Source organism: Humulus lupulus, chromosome 4 (assembly GCF_963169125.1).
Source record: "Humulus lupulus chromosome 4, drHumLupu1.1, whole genome shotgun sequence".
Lineage (NCBI taxonomy): Eukaryota > Viridiplantae > Streptophyta > Magnoliopsida > Rosales > Cannabaceae > Humulus > Humulus lupulus.
This window is the reverse complement of record NC_084796.1, coordinates 246,493,758-246,509,851: the sequence shown is the minus strand read 5'-3', so window position 1 is coordinate 246,509,851 and position 16,094 is coordinate 246,493,758. Positions and strand designations below refer to the sequence as shown.

Here is a 16,094-nt window from a genome sequence, read left to right as displayed (position 1 = left end):
TATGAAAGAATATGATTTTGTGTTTGTGTGTGTATGTGGAGATTTCTCTTACTGTGTATAAAAGCTGCCTTTAGGAATGTACTCGGAGACTAACAGTTTCTCCACTCTCCACCGAATCGCCTTATCTCAATGTCGAATGCCACAGACAGCCCAAATGACCACGACGACCTTATAGGCTGACCTTAACCCACCATTACTAAGCACCTTCGCCGCAACCTTCATCAAATCCGACAACCCAAAAAAACCCTATTCATCTAACAATTATCAAATCAGTCATGGACCCTCAACTTTGAATGAGAGAGACAGAGAGAGCTAGAGTGAGAGGGAGACAGGAATACGAGAGAGAGGGGAAGAATAATGGGGTTTGGGTTTAATTTCAATTGAGTAAGAGGGAGCTAGGGATTTGAGAGTGTATAGGGGAATATGAAGAAGAAAATGAAATGGGGCTTTTCTTTTCAGCTTTATTGGCTATGGTAGCTGTGCGAAAGGGTGAGAGAGAGAGGGATTAGAAGAAAGAAACTTAGAATCAGAGACACAAAGAGAGCTAGAGTGAGAGGGAGACAGGAATACGAGAGAGAGAGGGGAAGAATAATGGGGTCTGGCGTTTGATTTCAACTGAGAGACAGAGAGATTAGAGTGAGATGGAGCTAGGGCTTTGTGAGTGAGATGGAGCTACGGATACGAAGAAGAAAGAAGAAAACAAAATGGGCTTTTCGATCGGATGAGGTGTATTGGCTGAAGCCCTTCCTTTTAATTTAGAAATAAAATTAAAAAGAAACATAAAATACTTAGAGAAAGGAAAATGACCACTTAATGATTTAATATTAATTTAATAAAATTACTTATTTGCCTAGATAACATAACACACTTTATATTCCATTGATAGAAATACTCCGTTTGAATTCGTAAAATTTCAAAGTTAATTATGTGGTGCTACATTTTTTCGATTGTGGAATGAGCTTCTTTATTATTAATTTTTCTAAAAAAGTATTTTATATTGTGTACAAACTTTATCAACTTTACTATTGTGAGACATTTTATTAATTTTTCCTTTCTTTTTGATAATTTTTTTTTAATTAAAGTTGGAATTTAAGAAATCTTCTAGTGTTTGTAAAAAAAATTTGTAGCGAAATTACCCAATATTTTTTTATTAGTTTAAGTATTCAAGATTTTTTTCGTTGAAACTACTCACGTATCCAAAATCTGAGATAGTAGTCACTCATTCTGGAATTGAGATAGATTTAATACTTGTTGACTGATTTTTTTGTCAATTACAAATAAACCAATAAAGCATAAAAAAAAAAATCAAACACGTGATATGTACGGGATTTAGGTTATTAATTAGTCCTAGTGCACGAGTTAATTATATTGAGAAATAAGAACTTGCAAAACTTAAGAGGGTGTTTGGCACCTTAACTAAAAAACTGTTTTTCGAAAACAAGTTGGAGTGTTTGGCATTGTTTTCAGAAAATAATTTTTAAAAACAAAGTTACAAAAAACAGAAAATTTTGAGAACAACAAAAAGTTGTTTTCTATTGTTCTCAAATTTTATTTCCTAACTTTCTCACTTCTTATTTTTCATCATTTTTTCTTTCAAATTATTTTATCTCATTATTTATTACAAACTTTTAAAACATTTTTCTCTTTGTAAATATATTTGTTAATTTTTTATTTAAGATTTAAAAAAAAATAAAACTAAAAAAAATTATTTCCAGAAAACATTAACCAAACACCTCTTGTTTTTTGAAAACTACAAAAACAGTTTTCTGTTCTCATTTCTAATAACAAAATTTTGAAAACAAAAAACAGAAAACAATGCCAAACAGGCCCTAAGTTCTTTAGAGATTTATTAGGTCGCATTTTTGCATGCACTAAACAAGTGATACTCTAACCTTATTTATAGGCAGTTGAGAGGATTAAGCTCATTAGTGTCTGATTAGAATAAAATTCCCTTAATGGGTTTAAGCTTATTATTTTGGTTTTGGTATCATTGAACCTTATAATTCTATATATTTAATTATTTTAAATTTGAATTTATAGTAGGATTTTCTAAAGTTTTTTGGTTTTTTGGTTTTTTTATTTTTATTTTAATTTAGTAATTAAATTTGTTTCATGAATAATAATTTTAGTATTTATTCCTTTAAAAAGAAAATTTTAAAATTTTTGTTAAATGATTTTTAATTTTTTTTATTAGATTTTAAATAAAATTTTAATATTTGAATTAATTTTTTTAAATAAAAAAATAAAAAAAATAATGGCATGTACCAATTAAAGACTTACACATATGTGTCTATTTGGCACTTAAATTAAACACATTTATAAAAAAAAAAAATATGCATGTAATAGAGTAGGATAAGAAACACTTATACTAATATCCTACCCTATACGTGCATCGAATACATGTTTTTTGTACCATAACTCTATCAAACCCTATAACTACAATTCAAGGGCTAATTAAGTATTTTATTTTTCTCAATGTAGTATAATCCATCGTCTACTTGTTCGAAAGTGTAATGACCCAACTACTCTAAACTTTTGGACCATTAACGAAACTATACATACAAACCCTTAATAAAACTTACATTGCGAAAATACCATAACTTTATTAGAAAACTTGTAGAAATAAGAGTTACTTACATAAAATATCAAGTAGGATATGGGATCCCATTGTCTTAAAAACAAAACATAATTTAAAATAAAAGGAGTTACATAGCAAGTGCGGAAAAATACATGTAAAACCATAAAACAAGACTACATCCTCGAAAATCGAACTCTCGACTCCTTGAATCAATTCACCACCGATACACATTCCCCAAGCATGTAATGCCCAAGTAGCGTATTTAATTAATTATTTGGTTATTGTTTAGTTATGATATATTCATAGATTGTGGTAAAGTAAAATAATACTTATAGTTGTGGTATTATTTTAAATAATGTTAAAAAAAAAAAGTGAGATGATCGCATAAAATAGCATAGAAATTTAATTTATTCTATAAATTAAGTTTATAAAGAAATTAAGCTTAGAATTTACCATAGTTAAGTGATGTACTATGGTTGAGTTAAGAAGTTGAGTCTAGATTAATGTAGGATTTAAATTTTAGTTTAAGACTTAGTAAATAATTAGAATGTTTTAAAATATTCATTAAGAATTTTGAATAATAGATTTCGGCTAACTACTTTGATTATAGTAGAAGATTCTAAAGGTTTTGGTTAGTTTGAGTTTAAATTATTAGTCATGAAGTAAGTGATATCCGTAAGAAATATATATATATATATATATATTAAAATGGATGCTAATGATGAAAGGATAAATTAAGTAATTAAATTAGTAGATATTTGTTGTTTTAAGTCAAAAGTTTCGGCTAGCCTAGAATATGTATATTATGTGTCAAATAGTTATTCAAATAGATATTATCTAAGTAGGCAATATAACAAGTTTTTTTTTTTCTAAATAACAGGAACTAAAATTTGAGAATTTCGGATGGGTATTAGTTAGGTAGAATAAGTTGAGATATTTGAGGGAATTTAAAGTATGTATGGTTATGAGTTTAAATTTGAATAAGTGTGATAGTATATATATATATATAAGTCGCATAGAGAAAGAGTGAAAAAAATAAAAGTAGTCTGAAACAAAGAAGAGACAAGTAGTAAGGTTTCAAGTGACAAATAGCTAAGGAAGGTTGGTGTATACTATCACACCAATACAAGGTATATTTTATATCTTCCTATTGTATTATGGATTAGATTTAGATTCTTTTGGTTATTGGATTATAATAAGGATTATGTGTGTTTAATTTAGGGTCCTAGCTTTGCGATCTCTCACGCCAGTTATTCATATTCTCGAATTTTTGAGGTAAGGAAAATTAGGTAGTGTAGATGTTAGATCTACTATTTTATATGGCTAACATTTCAAGTATATGGAAACGGTAAGGGTGGAGCACTAACGCTCTGTTTTAGGCCATGGAGGCATTGTGGTATAATGGACTGTGGAGATGTCCAACCATTATAGCTCTTATTTGTTTCTTTGGATGTCCTGATTTGTTATTTAAGTGTTTGTGACTAATGTTATGATTGCAAGATATAATTTATGATCAGAATCTATGTGTGATCTTTGGTATGACTGTGCTATAGGATAGATTGTAACTTTAATTCTGTTATGATTCTAGAATTTCATGTGAATTTGTTTGTTATGGAATTATAATTGATTTCTGTATGATCTGTTGTGTATTTTCCTTACTGGGCTTAGAAGCTCATTCCTCTCTTTTATTTTTGCAGATTAAGGTAACCTTAGATGACCGGTGGCGAGTGGATTCCCAATAGCAAGACTGATGTGAATATGTGGGGGCCGTATAGCCGCGTGTTATTATTCTTGGGAAATTATGAAATTGAGTAAATGTTGCCTAGTTTTTTTAAAAAAATTTATTCCAGTGTAAAGACTATTACTGTTTTAAACCCGGGTTATATTTATTTTAAATTATCAATAAAGAAGGCAATATTTTTTTTTTACAATTTATTACATTTTTTTTCAACTCTCTATTTCTACAATTATAGTCAGAATCTAGGTTGTTACAAAGCATCCACGAACCTTACCGCCACTATAGCTATTTTCCTGCACATATAAACAAAAAGGAATGAGCCTAATGCCCAGCAAGGAAAATCTAACACATAGTTCATATACATAAATTTCATAAGAAACATAAAAAACATAACATAACATTATACTTATATCATACACATACTATAATGGCCATTATTACTTGGGGTCCCATAGACTAAACAAGTCATATGCCCATGAGATTAGTGGGGTCCTACTAGCTAAGTAGGTCATATGCCCATAATCTATTTGGGGTCTTGTTAGTCATATGGGTCATATGCCCAAGCCTACAAACATACATATCATAACATAAGAAACATAACATAACATATAAAACATATAACATATGAATTTCTATCCTATTTTCCTTACCAAAATACCGGGATAAGAGGACAGCGCTGGGACTTTGGAACACCCCTAATAACCATTATGAAAGGGTGAGTCTAATGAAGAAAAGGAAATGAAAGGAATGGAAGGAATGGAAGGACTAAACCATTGAGAAACATACTTACCAAAAACTTATGTGTAAGCTCTTAGATTTCCTAACCAAAATAAAGATTAAGGTTAGAAGGCTGAGTAGAAGACTATGAGAAAGAAAATAACATAATACCAATGAACTAAGGTGTAGAAATACCTTGAAGACTTGTAGACCAATCTAAACCTCAAACCGAAATACTATAGAACCTTACTTGCCAAGTGTTTGATAAGCTTATGATGATCAAGCTTATGATTTCCCCACCCAAGTGTTTACACTCTCACACTCACCTAGCAACTTGCAGCCTCTGAACTTAGAGCAAAAGATGAATAATGGCTGGGTACTAGGTCCTATTTATAGAGTTTAGGAATGAAAGGATCTTAATTTCACTTGAATAAAAATAATGGCTTTTTAGGTGAAAATAATTTGAATAATCGTTCAGCAGAGGCTGAAGACTCGTTCAAAAAGGTGTTGGACTTATCAAGATGTTGAATGGCTGAATGGAAAAAGAATTCAAAAACTTTCAAAATAAGCTGAGAGGGGCGATATATCGCCCCCTGTAGGCGATATATTGCCTGGGCCAGTATGCCTGAGGCAGTCGTGTATCGTTTCGTGTTTTCCGTATCTACGTGCTGCGATATATCGCCCCCTATAGCTGCGATATATCGGCACACGCTGATTATTTAAACACGAAATTACACATTTTTAGCTAAGTTTGAATGGAGTAAACAGCCTTGACTAAGTCCTTAAACGTATTCAAAGCTGCTGAGTGACCTTAGAGCATTCAAACTTTACCCTTATTAAATTTAATCCCCAAAATACTTAATCCTTAATCACCCATTCATAACATGTGCTTAAAATCCTATTGGTCCTTATCTAAACCTTATAGTATAATAAATATTATCCTTAATATTAGTCATATTAATCAAACCTTAGGTTAAAATTAATATTCTCAAACTATAGGTTAAACTTAGAAAATCTACAAGTACTACTATGAGTGTCCAAATAATTCCCGGTCTGAACCAAAAATCCACAGTCATAAAGATAATACTATAAATACTATAATACTACTATCTAACTAGCTAAGTAAAGTTCTTGGACTCTACAGAAAGATAATAGAGAAATGATGGATAAAAGTTGGATTTTCCAAAAGAATAGATTATCAGTAGAGTATTTTGATGGACTTAAGAGTTTTATTAAGTTATCAACTTTGCATTTAAATGGTGAAAATAAGATTCGATGTCCATGTGTTACATGTATGAACTTATATTATCATGACTTAGAGACAATTGAGCGTCATATATTCGTAAAAGGATTTTATACCAAATATGTTATGTGGGAGTTTCACGGGGAAGATATCACAGAAGTAAACGAAGATCAAGAAGAAGTAGAATCAAACAGTGAAGAGGACATACCATATGACAGTGATGATGATGAAGACAATGACGATATGAGACCAGCATTAGAAGATTTAGCTAGTCAATATCATAGGAAGAGTGATTTTGTGAACCTTGGAGATTCAAATGAGCACAATGATGAAATGAATACATTGCCTGACTTATTTGAAGAAGTTGAAAAGGAGTTATACTTTGGATGTACAACGTTCTCAATCTTAACATTTATTGTTAATCTAATGCACATTAAAGTGATGTGTGGTTGGAGTAACAAATCATTTGATTTGTTGCTCGACTTACTTTCGAAAGCATTTCCCAAAGACAATAAAATTCCACGATCTTATTATGACGCTAAGAAAATGTTGCGTGATCTTGGTTTAGGGTACGAAACTATTCATTATGTGAGTATGATTGTGCTTTATTTTGGAAAGAGAATAAAAATGCTGAAAGATGTCCTATATGTGGTCTTGAATGATACAAATTCCAAGGAACTAAAGGCAAGAAGATCCCACACAAAAAGATGCAATATTTTCCTATAACTCCACGACTACAGAGACTTTTTATGTCACGCCATACATCATCTGATATGAGGTGGCATAAAGAAGAACGTGTTGATACAGAAGGTGTGCTTAGACACCCGGCAGATGCAGAGGTTTGGAAGGATTTTGATAGACAATATCCAGATTTTGCAAAAGAATCTAGAAATGTAAGGCTTGGATTTGCAACAGATGGGTTCAATCCATTCGGTGATTTATCAAACTCGTACAGTATGTGGCCAGTGTTACTAATGCCATATAACATGCCGCCATGGAGATGCATGAAGCAAGAATTCTTAATGATGGCATTATTGATTCTGGGACGTCGTGCTCCAGGAAAAGACATAGATGTCTATTTACAACCTCTGATCGATGAGCTGAAAAAACTATGGGAAAATGGTGTACGTACTTTTGATATTATTGATAAAGAATATTTTACAATGCGTGCAACAATATTGTGGACGATCCATGATTTTCCAGCATATGGTACTGTATCTGGGTATAGCACTCAAGGTTATAAAGCTTGTCCTGTTTGTGAAGATGACACATCTTCATTTCGAATAAGAGGAAAAACATGTTTCATGGGTCATCGTCGATATTTGTGTCTGAACCACCAATGGCGCAATGATATGGAGTATGATGGTACAATCGAACGACGTTCACCTCCAAGTATTTTAACAGGAGATGAAATCTTAAATAAATTAAAAGGTGTATGGAAATGTAGGGCAGGTAAAAATGATAAGATCATTAAGGACGATAAGCAACAAATGAAGGATGCATGTTATGAAAATAACACGAACTGGAGGCGAAAAAGTATTTTTTTGGGAGTTAGAATATTGGCCTAAATTAAAACTAAGACATAATTTGGATGTGATGCATATTTAGAAAAATATATGTGATAGTGTAGTTGGTACAATATTTAGTATTGATGGGAAGTCTAAAGATATTGAAAAGGCAAGACTTGATTTACAAGATTTAAATATTCGTAAGCAGCTACACATGAAAAAGAAGGGGAACAAATGGTTCAAACCAGTAGCATGCTATACATTATCAGCGAAGGAACGACAAGAATTTTGTACGTTCATAAAGTCCGTAAAATTTCCTGATGGATATGCTGCAAATATTTCTCGGAATGTTAACATGAAAGATGGAAAGTTATTTGGGTTGAAAAGTCATGATTGTCATATTTTATTACAGAGGTTGTTACCTATTGGTTTAAGGCCATATTTGAAAAAGAAAGTAATGGATGCTATTGTTGAGCTGTCATTATTCTTCAAAAAGCTATGTGCGAGGACATTATATGTGAAAGACTTAGACGAATTGGAAAAGGGCGTTGTACTCACGCTGTGTAAATTAGAAAGTATATTTCCTCCTGCCTTCTTTGATGTGATGATTCATCTTATGGTTCACTTGCCATTAGAAGCTAAGTTAGGTGGTCCAGTACAAATGCGATGGATGTATTCAATCGAAAGGTAACAAAATCTATAACTTAAGTTTAAAAAATTAAATAATCATTGAATACAATTCTTTATTACTATATATTGAAAACATAATTAATTTCAGGGAATTAGGTCATTTGAAAAAATATGTGAAAAACAAAGCTCGACCTGAAGGTTCTATTGCAGAAGGATACATTATTACTGAGGCACTAAACTTTTGTTCAATGTATCTTCATGGAATGGAAACACACTTTAATCGTCCTGAGCACAATCCTGATTACCTTGGAATTAGAAAACAATCGACACTGTCAATATTTAACATACCTACAAGACCATTTGGAAGACAATCATCCATCACACTAACTCAAGATCAACGAACCCAAGTTCAATGGTACATTTTGAATAATTGTCCTGAGTTGGAATCATATTTAACGTAAGTTTATAATTTTATTTTTTAAATTCTAACAACATTTAGGTTTTAGCATAAAAATAATCTTTCATAGTACTTATTGTGAACACAGAGAACATAGATTATTCTTACAATCTCAAGGAATTATGGATATCAATCAAGTGCAAAAAAATAAATTTTCAACATGGTTTGAAAATAAAGTAAGTTTAAATATCAATGTTTGATATTCTAAATTTTTTATTTGTCTTGATCTTACATTTATAATTTTATCTGCCATCACAGATAAAAAAAATGAATGAAACAATATCTGGTAAAGCACAAGAAGATTTGTATGCAATTGCAATGCAACCAAGTTTTTTGGCTTGTACATATGCTGGTTGTATGGTTAATGGAGTTCGATACCATACAAAAAGTCAAGATGAAAGACTTTTAACTCAAAACTACGGTGTTCACGTTGAAGCAGAATATGATAGAAATATATGTGATTTTTATGGTGTCATCAATGAAATTTGGGAAGTACATTACCTCTATTTGAACAAAGTTATATTGTTCAAATGCTCTTGGTACAATACCAATGGAAGTGATAGAATGTACTCTGAATATAACTTTACTAGTATCAACATCAACACAGAATGGTTTGAAGATGAATCATTTGTTCTTGCCAATCAAGTAAGTTTGGTTTTTTATTTGGATGACATTAAAAAAAGTAAAGATAATAAAGATTGGAAAGTGGTACAAAAAGTAAATCATCGTCACGTCTGGGATATACCATCAAAGCCAATGGATGGTGAAGTTGATGATGAAGATCCAACTATCAACAGTTCTGAAGCATATCAAGAAGAATCTTCGAATGACATTGGCGTGAATTTTGATTCAACGACAAATGATACTAATCTTATTCGGGATGATATTGAAGATATAGAATGTGATAATCATCAATTGTTCAATGAACTTCAAATAAATCATAATGATCAAGTTCAAAGTGATATAAATAGTGACGATACCGATGAATAAGCTTTACTCGATGATTTTGAAGATATAACTTTGAGTGATGAAATTGATTAACTATAAAGTGTGTTATTATTTTTATTTTTTGTAAAGTTTTGAAAATGCAAATTTATTATATGCTAATAAAAAATTTATATTTTTTAGATTTTTAATCATGTAAAGGAAAATATCAACCTTCTTCTTCACAAACTCTCAATACATCCTCCACAAGTTTAAAGGAAGTGCAAAAATCTCCAATTCAATTTGAGATGCCCAAGGATGTTCCAAAGAGTGTAAAAGCTGTATTACTAGCTGTTCGACTTTATGAACCTTCACACACATTTCGTATTGCCATGGACCCAGAAATTTTGGATAGTGAGCAATACTTATTTATTTCACCTGAAGATGTGATTCACCTTGGCACCATGACATAAATTGGATCTCCTTGTATAACATATTGGATCAGGTAAAAAAGAAATACCTTTCACATAATTCTCATGCACAAAATAACATTATTTGTCTTACAAATTCAATTGTAATATTTAGGATCTTACATCGAAAGTTGGAAAAAGCAAATTGAGCACAATATTTTCGTTTCTTTCATCCAACTTTGGCTTTGGATTCGTGTCAAACACAAAATACAATATCAATGGCAAATCGCTTGGAAGACACAGAAACAAGACAATTTTGGTTGCTTCCTATTCATATTGGGTAAGATTTATTTATTTATTTAACTAATTACATTATCAATATCTTAATTTATATACAATATCGTATTTTATGGTCAGCAGATATCATTGGATGCTAGTAATAATTGATCCATTGCGTGATACATGTTATTGGCTTGATCCAATTAGACTACCCCCACGAAACGAAATTAAAAGTCTAATGGCAATGTAAGTTAAATAGTGATATGGATTAGTCTTATTTAATTTTTACTTTAAATTTATTAGTAAATATTTTATTTCTTTATTAGGGCTTTTGATTACTACAATACCTCCAAAAATAGGCAACCAAAAGAGATTACATGGAAATCTATAAAGGTAAGTTATAAAATAATATCACACAATATATATTACATTTGATAGTTACTTTAAAATATTACAATATAATATTGTATTGAAAATTTAAATTATCAATATCTTTTAATCTTGTCATTTACATTTTATGAATTTGTGCAATGTCCTCAACAACCATCGAATATTGAGTGTGGATATTATGTAATGACATATATGCGTGACTTTTGCATGAATCCTAGACCTATCAATTGGTTAACTACTCATGTAAGATGTATATAACTACTATTGAAATAGAATATTTTGTTATTATATTATACAATTGACTAATATTCATTATTACTTACATTTATATATTACAGTGCAAAGAGAAGATGAAAGATTACACAAAACAAAATATTGATCAAATTCGAGTGGAGTGGGCTGAGGAATTCATAGAATTGGTTGACTAATTCCAATGAGCAATACTATAGTTCCTTCTCCAATTTTCATTTTCAAAAGTTGTATCCAAAGAGTTTTGTGGTTCTAGTTTTTTTATTTATTTTGAATAGTTTTATAGTCACTATGCTCTTTTTTCCCCCAAGAGGCTTTTTCCCATTAGATTTTCCATTTTGCGTTTTTTAACTGAAGCTTGTCATAGGTTCAATGCAATATCTTTGTTTTAGGAAAGTTATATGCATCCCTATACATGATTTATGTAGTTTCTTACTTTTATTTTCCTTCGAGTTTGTTATTGTACTTATGATATTTTTTATTTTGTCCATATACATTTAGTTAGTTTTTTTTACCTTGATCTTATTTTTTAAAAAATAAAATTATTTTACGAATTAAAATATTATTAATTTGTTGAGAGTCCATAATACAAATCTAAATTTAATTACTTTATGTTTGGTATTCTTATATATTTTTTACATTATAATTTTTATTGTGTACTATCTCTACCAATACTTTTGTAGCAAAAATACTACTACTAGAAATATTTTATTTGCTAGTGCCAAAATATGATATAATTTAGTAGCAATAAATTTATTTCTACTACCAAAGAATTGATCACTAAATGGGAAAAAAACAAAGATAAAATCATATAAAATGCATCAATTTTATATTTGGTGCTAATATTTAATTTTAGCTACAAAAAAATATTGGTAGCTGACAATATAAATATGTTACCAAATATTTTGGTAGCAGACGTATTTTTTTTTTTTTTGAGAATTGAGTAGAAATTTTATTGCCCAACAACTTCTTTACAACTCTATACAACAGCCATCAATAAGCTCCATAACTAGAGCTCAAAGCCTCATACCAATCTCTATCTACTTTACTTGTTCTCTCTCTTTTAAAATGAGAAAACCTATTACAAACATCATATTTAATCTTTTTGACTATATTATTTCCAGTATAGACTTTTTGCTCCCACAAACTTACATTCCTTGCTTCCCAAATGCAATACACAGCAGCATTCAGAACAGCCACAAGAAAATCTCTCCTGAATTTTGACAATTTCCTTCTCTTAATGCTCTTCAAACAAGCTTCTAAAGTTCTTTGAGTCACCTTCATCTCCACCCAAGAAAGGATCCTTGAAACAATTTCTTTACTATAGAAGCAATCAAAGAAAATATGCTGATGAGATTCAGCAGCCTGCTCACAAAGGAGGCAATTACTTTCAGTAGTAATGCCAAACCGAATCAGTCTATCCCTTGTTAACAACTTATCTTGACAAGCTAACCAAGTGATAAATTTGTATTTAGGAAAGCTATACCTGTTCCAAGTGAAGGCATGCCAAACTTTTTGTGATTGATTCGGCCAAAGCTTCCCACACAAACCAGAAATAGTAACTTTCATGTTCCTAAACTCCTCCATCTCCATTTTTTCCTTAATAGCATTCTTGACTTCAACAATCTTCCTCCAATACCAACTACAATTTTGTGAGGCATTATAGCTCCACCAATCTTGGCCTTTAAGATAAACAGAATGAATCCATCTAACCCAAAGGCTATCTTTGTCTCTAGCAATGTCCCAAACATACTTACCCAAAGCTCCAAAGTTTCATTGTTCAATGTTCCTAAAACCAGAAATAGTAGCAGACGTATTTAGTATCATTTAATTATAATTTGCTACTAAATCATTTTGCTACCAAAATTTAGTAGCAAATTTATTCATTTGTGCCAATAATATAGCTACAAAGAACATTGGTAGCTGAAAATATAAATATGCTACCAAAATAAATATGCTACCAAAATATTTGGTAGCAGTAATATCTGGTATTGTTAAATCATTTTGCTACCAAAATTTAGTAGCAAATGGTAATTAACTACTACCAAAAATATTTGATAGCTAAAACTTTTGTAGTTAAAAACATGATTTCTTGTAGTGACAATTAATTAAATTAACTAGTAATGTGTTTAATTAGGTGAGTATATATGTCTCTCTTTAACATACAAGTAATTAATAAGCTATTTATTTAAATTCACCATCTCACATATATATTTATCTAAATTCATACTTATTCCACACATAATTTATAGAATTTTACGTGAAGAAACTAAAGAAAGACGCTTAATTTGGGAAAAGAAAATTTCTACTCATGAAATTCACAATTATCACAACATCAATCAAAATCCATAAATACACTCCAGTTTGTTTCTTCGATCGAAAGATAATAAAAGAAGAACAAACATGCACACACACTCAAAGATTTCAGATACTTGAGACTTCCCTGTTCATACATATATTTATATTATCGTTCTAAGAATTGACAGCCCAACACTTGTTCCTGATCTCACCAGCCGTGCCGGTGAGGACCTCAACGGCTCCCATCTTCTTCATGGACAGTGCGAATTCGGCGAAGAAATCATTTTGATAAACCAACTCCTGGACGGTGTCACGGGCGACCTTGTTCGTGAGAAGTGCGGCGTCTGAGGTGAAAAGGCCCTTGTGCTTGAGCACGACGCCGTAGTAGCTGCTGTCGAAGGTGACAGCACTGCCCGGGTCCATTGGGACAGTTGTGTTTTGGTCGTTTGGAGGGCATTTGGTCTTCAAGAGTTTGGCATAGTTTTTGTCCAGTGAAGGGTCTTGGTCTCCTTTTCCGGTGAAGTTGTATAGTCTGTTGTTGAACGCAGTGCAGTGTCCCACTCCGATCGTGTGTCCTCCTATATATATATACATATATTATGTTCAACAACTATTGCGTACGACATGTCGTTTTGTGATTTTTCATTACTAATTAATTTCTTATCTTGAGTTTGAAAATATGTGTTTAATAATAAGCTGTTTGGTGGGAGGGAACGGTCTTGGACTTGGACGTTGAAAAATAAAGGGAAAATACTCAATCAACTTTTTTATATTTTGTTAAATAACAATTCGAACTTTGTGTTTTACAAAATAAATCAAAATAGTACCCAAAATTCGATTTCAGTCAAAATATTTCCAATTATAAAATCAATTCTCGGGTCTTTAGTGATGCAATTGACTGAGAGAAGTGAAGAAAGTGTTCAAGGAACTGAGAATAAAATATTATATTTGAATTTTTTTTTTACTAAAATTAGATATAAGGTACTTTTTTGATCAATTTTGTAAACACGCTTCATCCGTATTATCATTTAACAAAACACATTAATCGATCGCCTATTTGTTAAAGACACAAGGCCAAGCTGTTATTTTCTTAAAAATAAATATACAAGCTAATTATGAACATGTACGTTAAGAGAAATGGTCCTTAGTATATAATATGCATGTAAGTAACAACCTCTGTATATTATATATAATTAATTACTTTGATTAGTTATATATAATTGATATGTGTATTAGTACCTGATAATACGACAAGGTCATGCCCAGAAAGGCCTTTGGTGGCAAAGCTTTGCTTGAGTTGGGTGAAGTTGAAGAAGGGTGCTGGAATGTTTTGTTGTACTTCGCTCATTATTGATACTTTTCCATCTCTTCTACCCGTAGGCACTTCCCACATGGATTTCTTAAACTGAATATATATACATATTAAGATATTATTAAGACTCTAAATATATATACACATTGAGTGTTGTTATTATACTTTAAGATGTTCAATACTATATGAGGTGATACTTTATGTTTGGTTAGCGATATTCATTCAAATAAATAAGACATGATATTAGATTGCATCAATAACGGTATGTCACCTACTTGTGGTGTTGAACACCAATAGTATCCCTTACTAATTCTTATATTTTTTATTTAGTTCTAATCACTTACTGCGTAGGAAACAGAGTCCCTTGCAGCCAAAGCTAGAATATCAGCGCATGAAACGACTCCTGGACATTTCTTCTCAACTTGTGCTTTGATATCATCTATTACATCAAAACCCAACAAACTTTGGTTTGGAGCTGCATCTTTTTCAGCATTTTTCTTTGTTGAGTTCAACAGAACCGAACCATCACATCCCTGAAATAATAATGATGATATTAATACCTGTATATTTAAGATAAAATACTATTTTGGCATTTGTGTATGTTTCCGAATCGTAATCGGCTCTTATGTATTGTTAAATGATAATTTGGATACTTAGTTTTACAAAATGGATCAAAATAATACTCTAAACTCGATTTTGGTCAATATATTTTCAATTATAAGATCATATCATGGGTGATTGGCGATGCAATAAGTTCAAAGAAGCAGAGAATGTAATCGAGAATGAAAGATTATATTTGAAAATATTTTGACTAAAATCGAGTTTAGGATACTAATAAAACTTAGGTCTGAATTATCATTTAACAAAATACAAAAAACGATTGCTTACTCTAACAAAACAATCGTGGAAATGCATTCTGAGCAAGCGTGCGGGCACAGCAGGGTTAGTGGCCACATGTTTCTCGGTGGCCTTCTTCACAATAGTCTCAGCTTCTTCACAGCTATGCTTGTAGAAATTGTTTGTGAGTTGCCCTCCTTCAGAGCCCACCAAGAGACTAATTAGAACAACAAACACCAATATAAGAAAGTTGATCTTCATCATTGTTAGAAATATCTTTGTATTTACGAGCAATGATAGTACTTATTGGTGTGAATGAATGAATTCGAGTGCTAGTATATATAGGCAAATATTATAGCTAGAAACGTAGTCTTCACTTATAATATAATTAATCTCTCTGCTGCAAATATAATATTAATGATCAAAATTATATTGCCAACTAAACTGATATGACTTTCTATGTGTGTGTGATTATCTTATGCTGAAATTGCAGCCAACAAACAATTTTTCTTTTTAAATGACCA

The 16,094-nt window shown here is 31.1% G+C and overlaps 3 protein-coding genes across 3 annotated transcripts; 1 reads left to right on the top strand and 2 right to left on the bottom strand.

Moving 5' to 3' along the window:
• Window positions 1–6,402: 6,402 nt before the first annotated feature.
• Window positions 6,403–9,861, top strand: LOC133833132 (uncharacterized). The gene is made up of 5 exons (XM_062263389.1): window positions 6,403–6,960; window positions 7,017–7,641; window positions 7,724–7,728; window positions 7,885–8,439; window positions 9,130–9,861. The coding sequence occupies exons 1-5, from the start codon at window positions 6,403–6,405 to the stop codon at window positions 9,859–9,861; spliced, it is 2,475 nt and encodes an 824-aa protein (XP_062119373.1).
• A 2,255-nt stretch (window positions 9,862–12,116) lies between these two features.
• LOC133833131 (uncharacterized) lies at window positions 12,117–12,716 on the bottom strand. The gene has a single exon (XM_062263388.1). The coding sequence runs from the start codon at window positions 12,714–12,716 to the stop codon at window positions 12,117–12,119; it is 600 nt and encodes a 199-aa protein (XP_062119372.1).
• Window positions 12,717–13,450: 734 nt separating this feature from the next.
• On the bottom strand, window positions 13,451–15,834 carry LOC133831571 (peroxidase 3-like). Its single transcript, XM_062261938.1, has 4 exons — window positions 15,622–15,834; window positions 15,078–15,266; window positions 14,661–14,826; window positions 13,451–13,999 (listed from the first exon to the last, which is right to left on the bottom strand). The coding sequence occupies exons 1-4, from the start codon at window positions 15,832–15,834 to the stop codon at window positions 13,596–13,598; spliced, it is 972 nt and encodes a 323-aa protein (XP_062117922.1). The 3' UTR covers window positions 13,451–13,595.
• Window positions 15,835–16,094: the final 260 nt, after the last annotated feature.

Excerpts from the sequence above, each read along its gene's own strand:
- LOC133833132 (XM_062263389.1), top strand. The coding sequence starts at position 6,403 with ATGTGGGAGTTTCACGGGGAAGATATCACAGAAGTAAACGAAGATCAA. Across the intron at positions 6,961-7,016 it reads CAAATTCCAAGGAACTAAAG|AGACTTTTTATGTCACGCCA; the intron begins GCAAGAAGATCC and ends CCACGACTACAG. Across the intron at positions 8,440-9,129 it reads AAGCTAAGTTAGGTGGTCCA|ATAAAAAAAATGAATGAAAC; the intron begins GTACAAATGCGA and ends CTGCCATCACAG.
- LOC133831571 (XM_062261938.1), bottom strand. The coding sequence starts at position 15,834 with ATGATGAAGATCAACTTTCTTATATTGGTGTTTGTTGTTCTAATTAGT. Across the intron at positions 15,267-15,621 it reads TCCACGATTGTTTTGTTAGA|GGATGTGATGGTTCGGTTCT; the intron begins GTAAGCAATCGT and ends TTATTATTTCAG. Across the intron at positions 14,000-14,660 it reads TGACCTTGTCGTATTATCAG|GAGGACACACGATCGGAGTG; the intron begins GTACTAATACAC and ends ATATATATATAG.
- LOC133833131 (XM_062263388.1), bottom strand. The coding sequence starts at position 12,716 with ATGGAGATGGAGGAGTTTAGGAACATGAAAGTTACTATTTCTGGTTTG.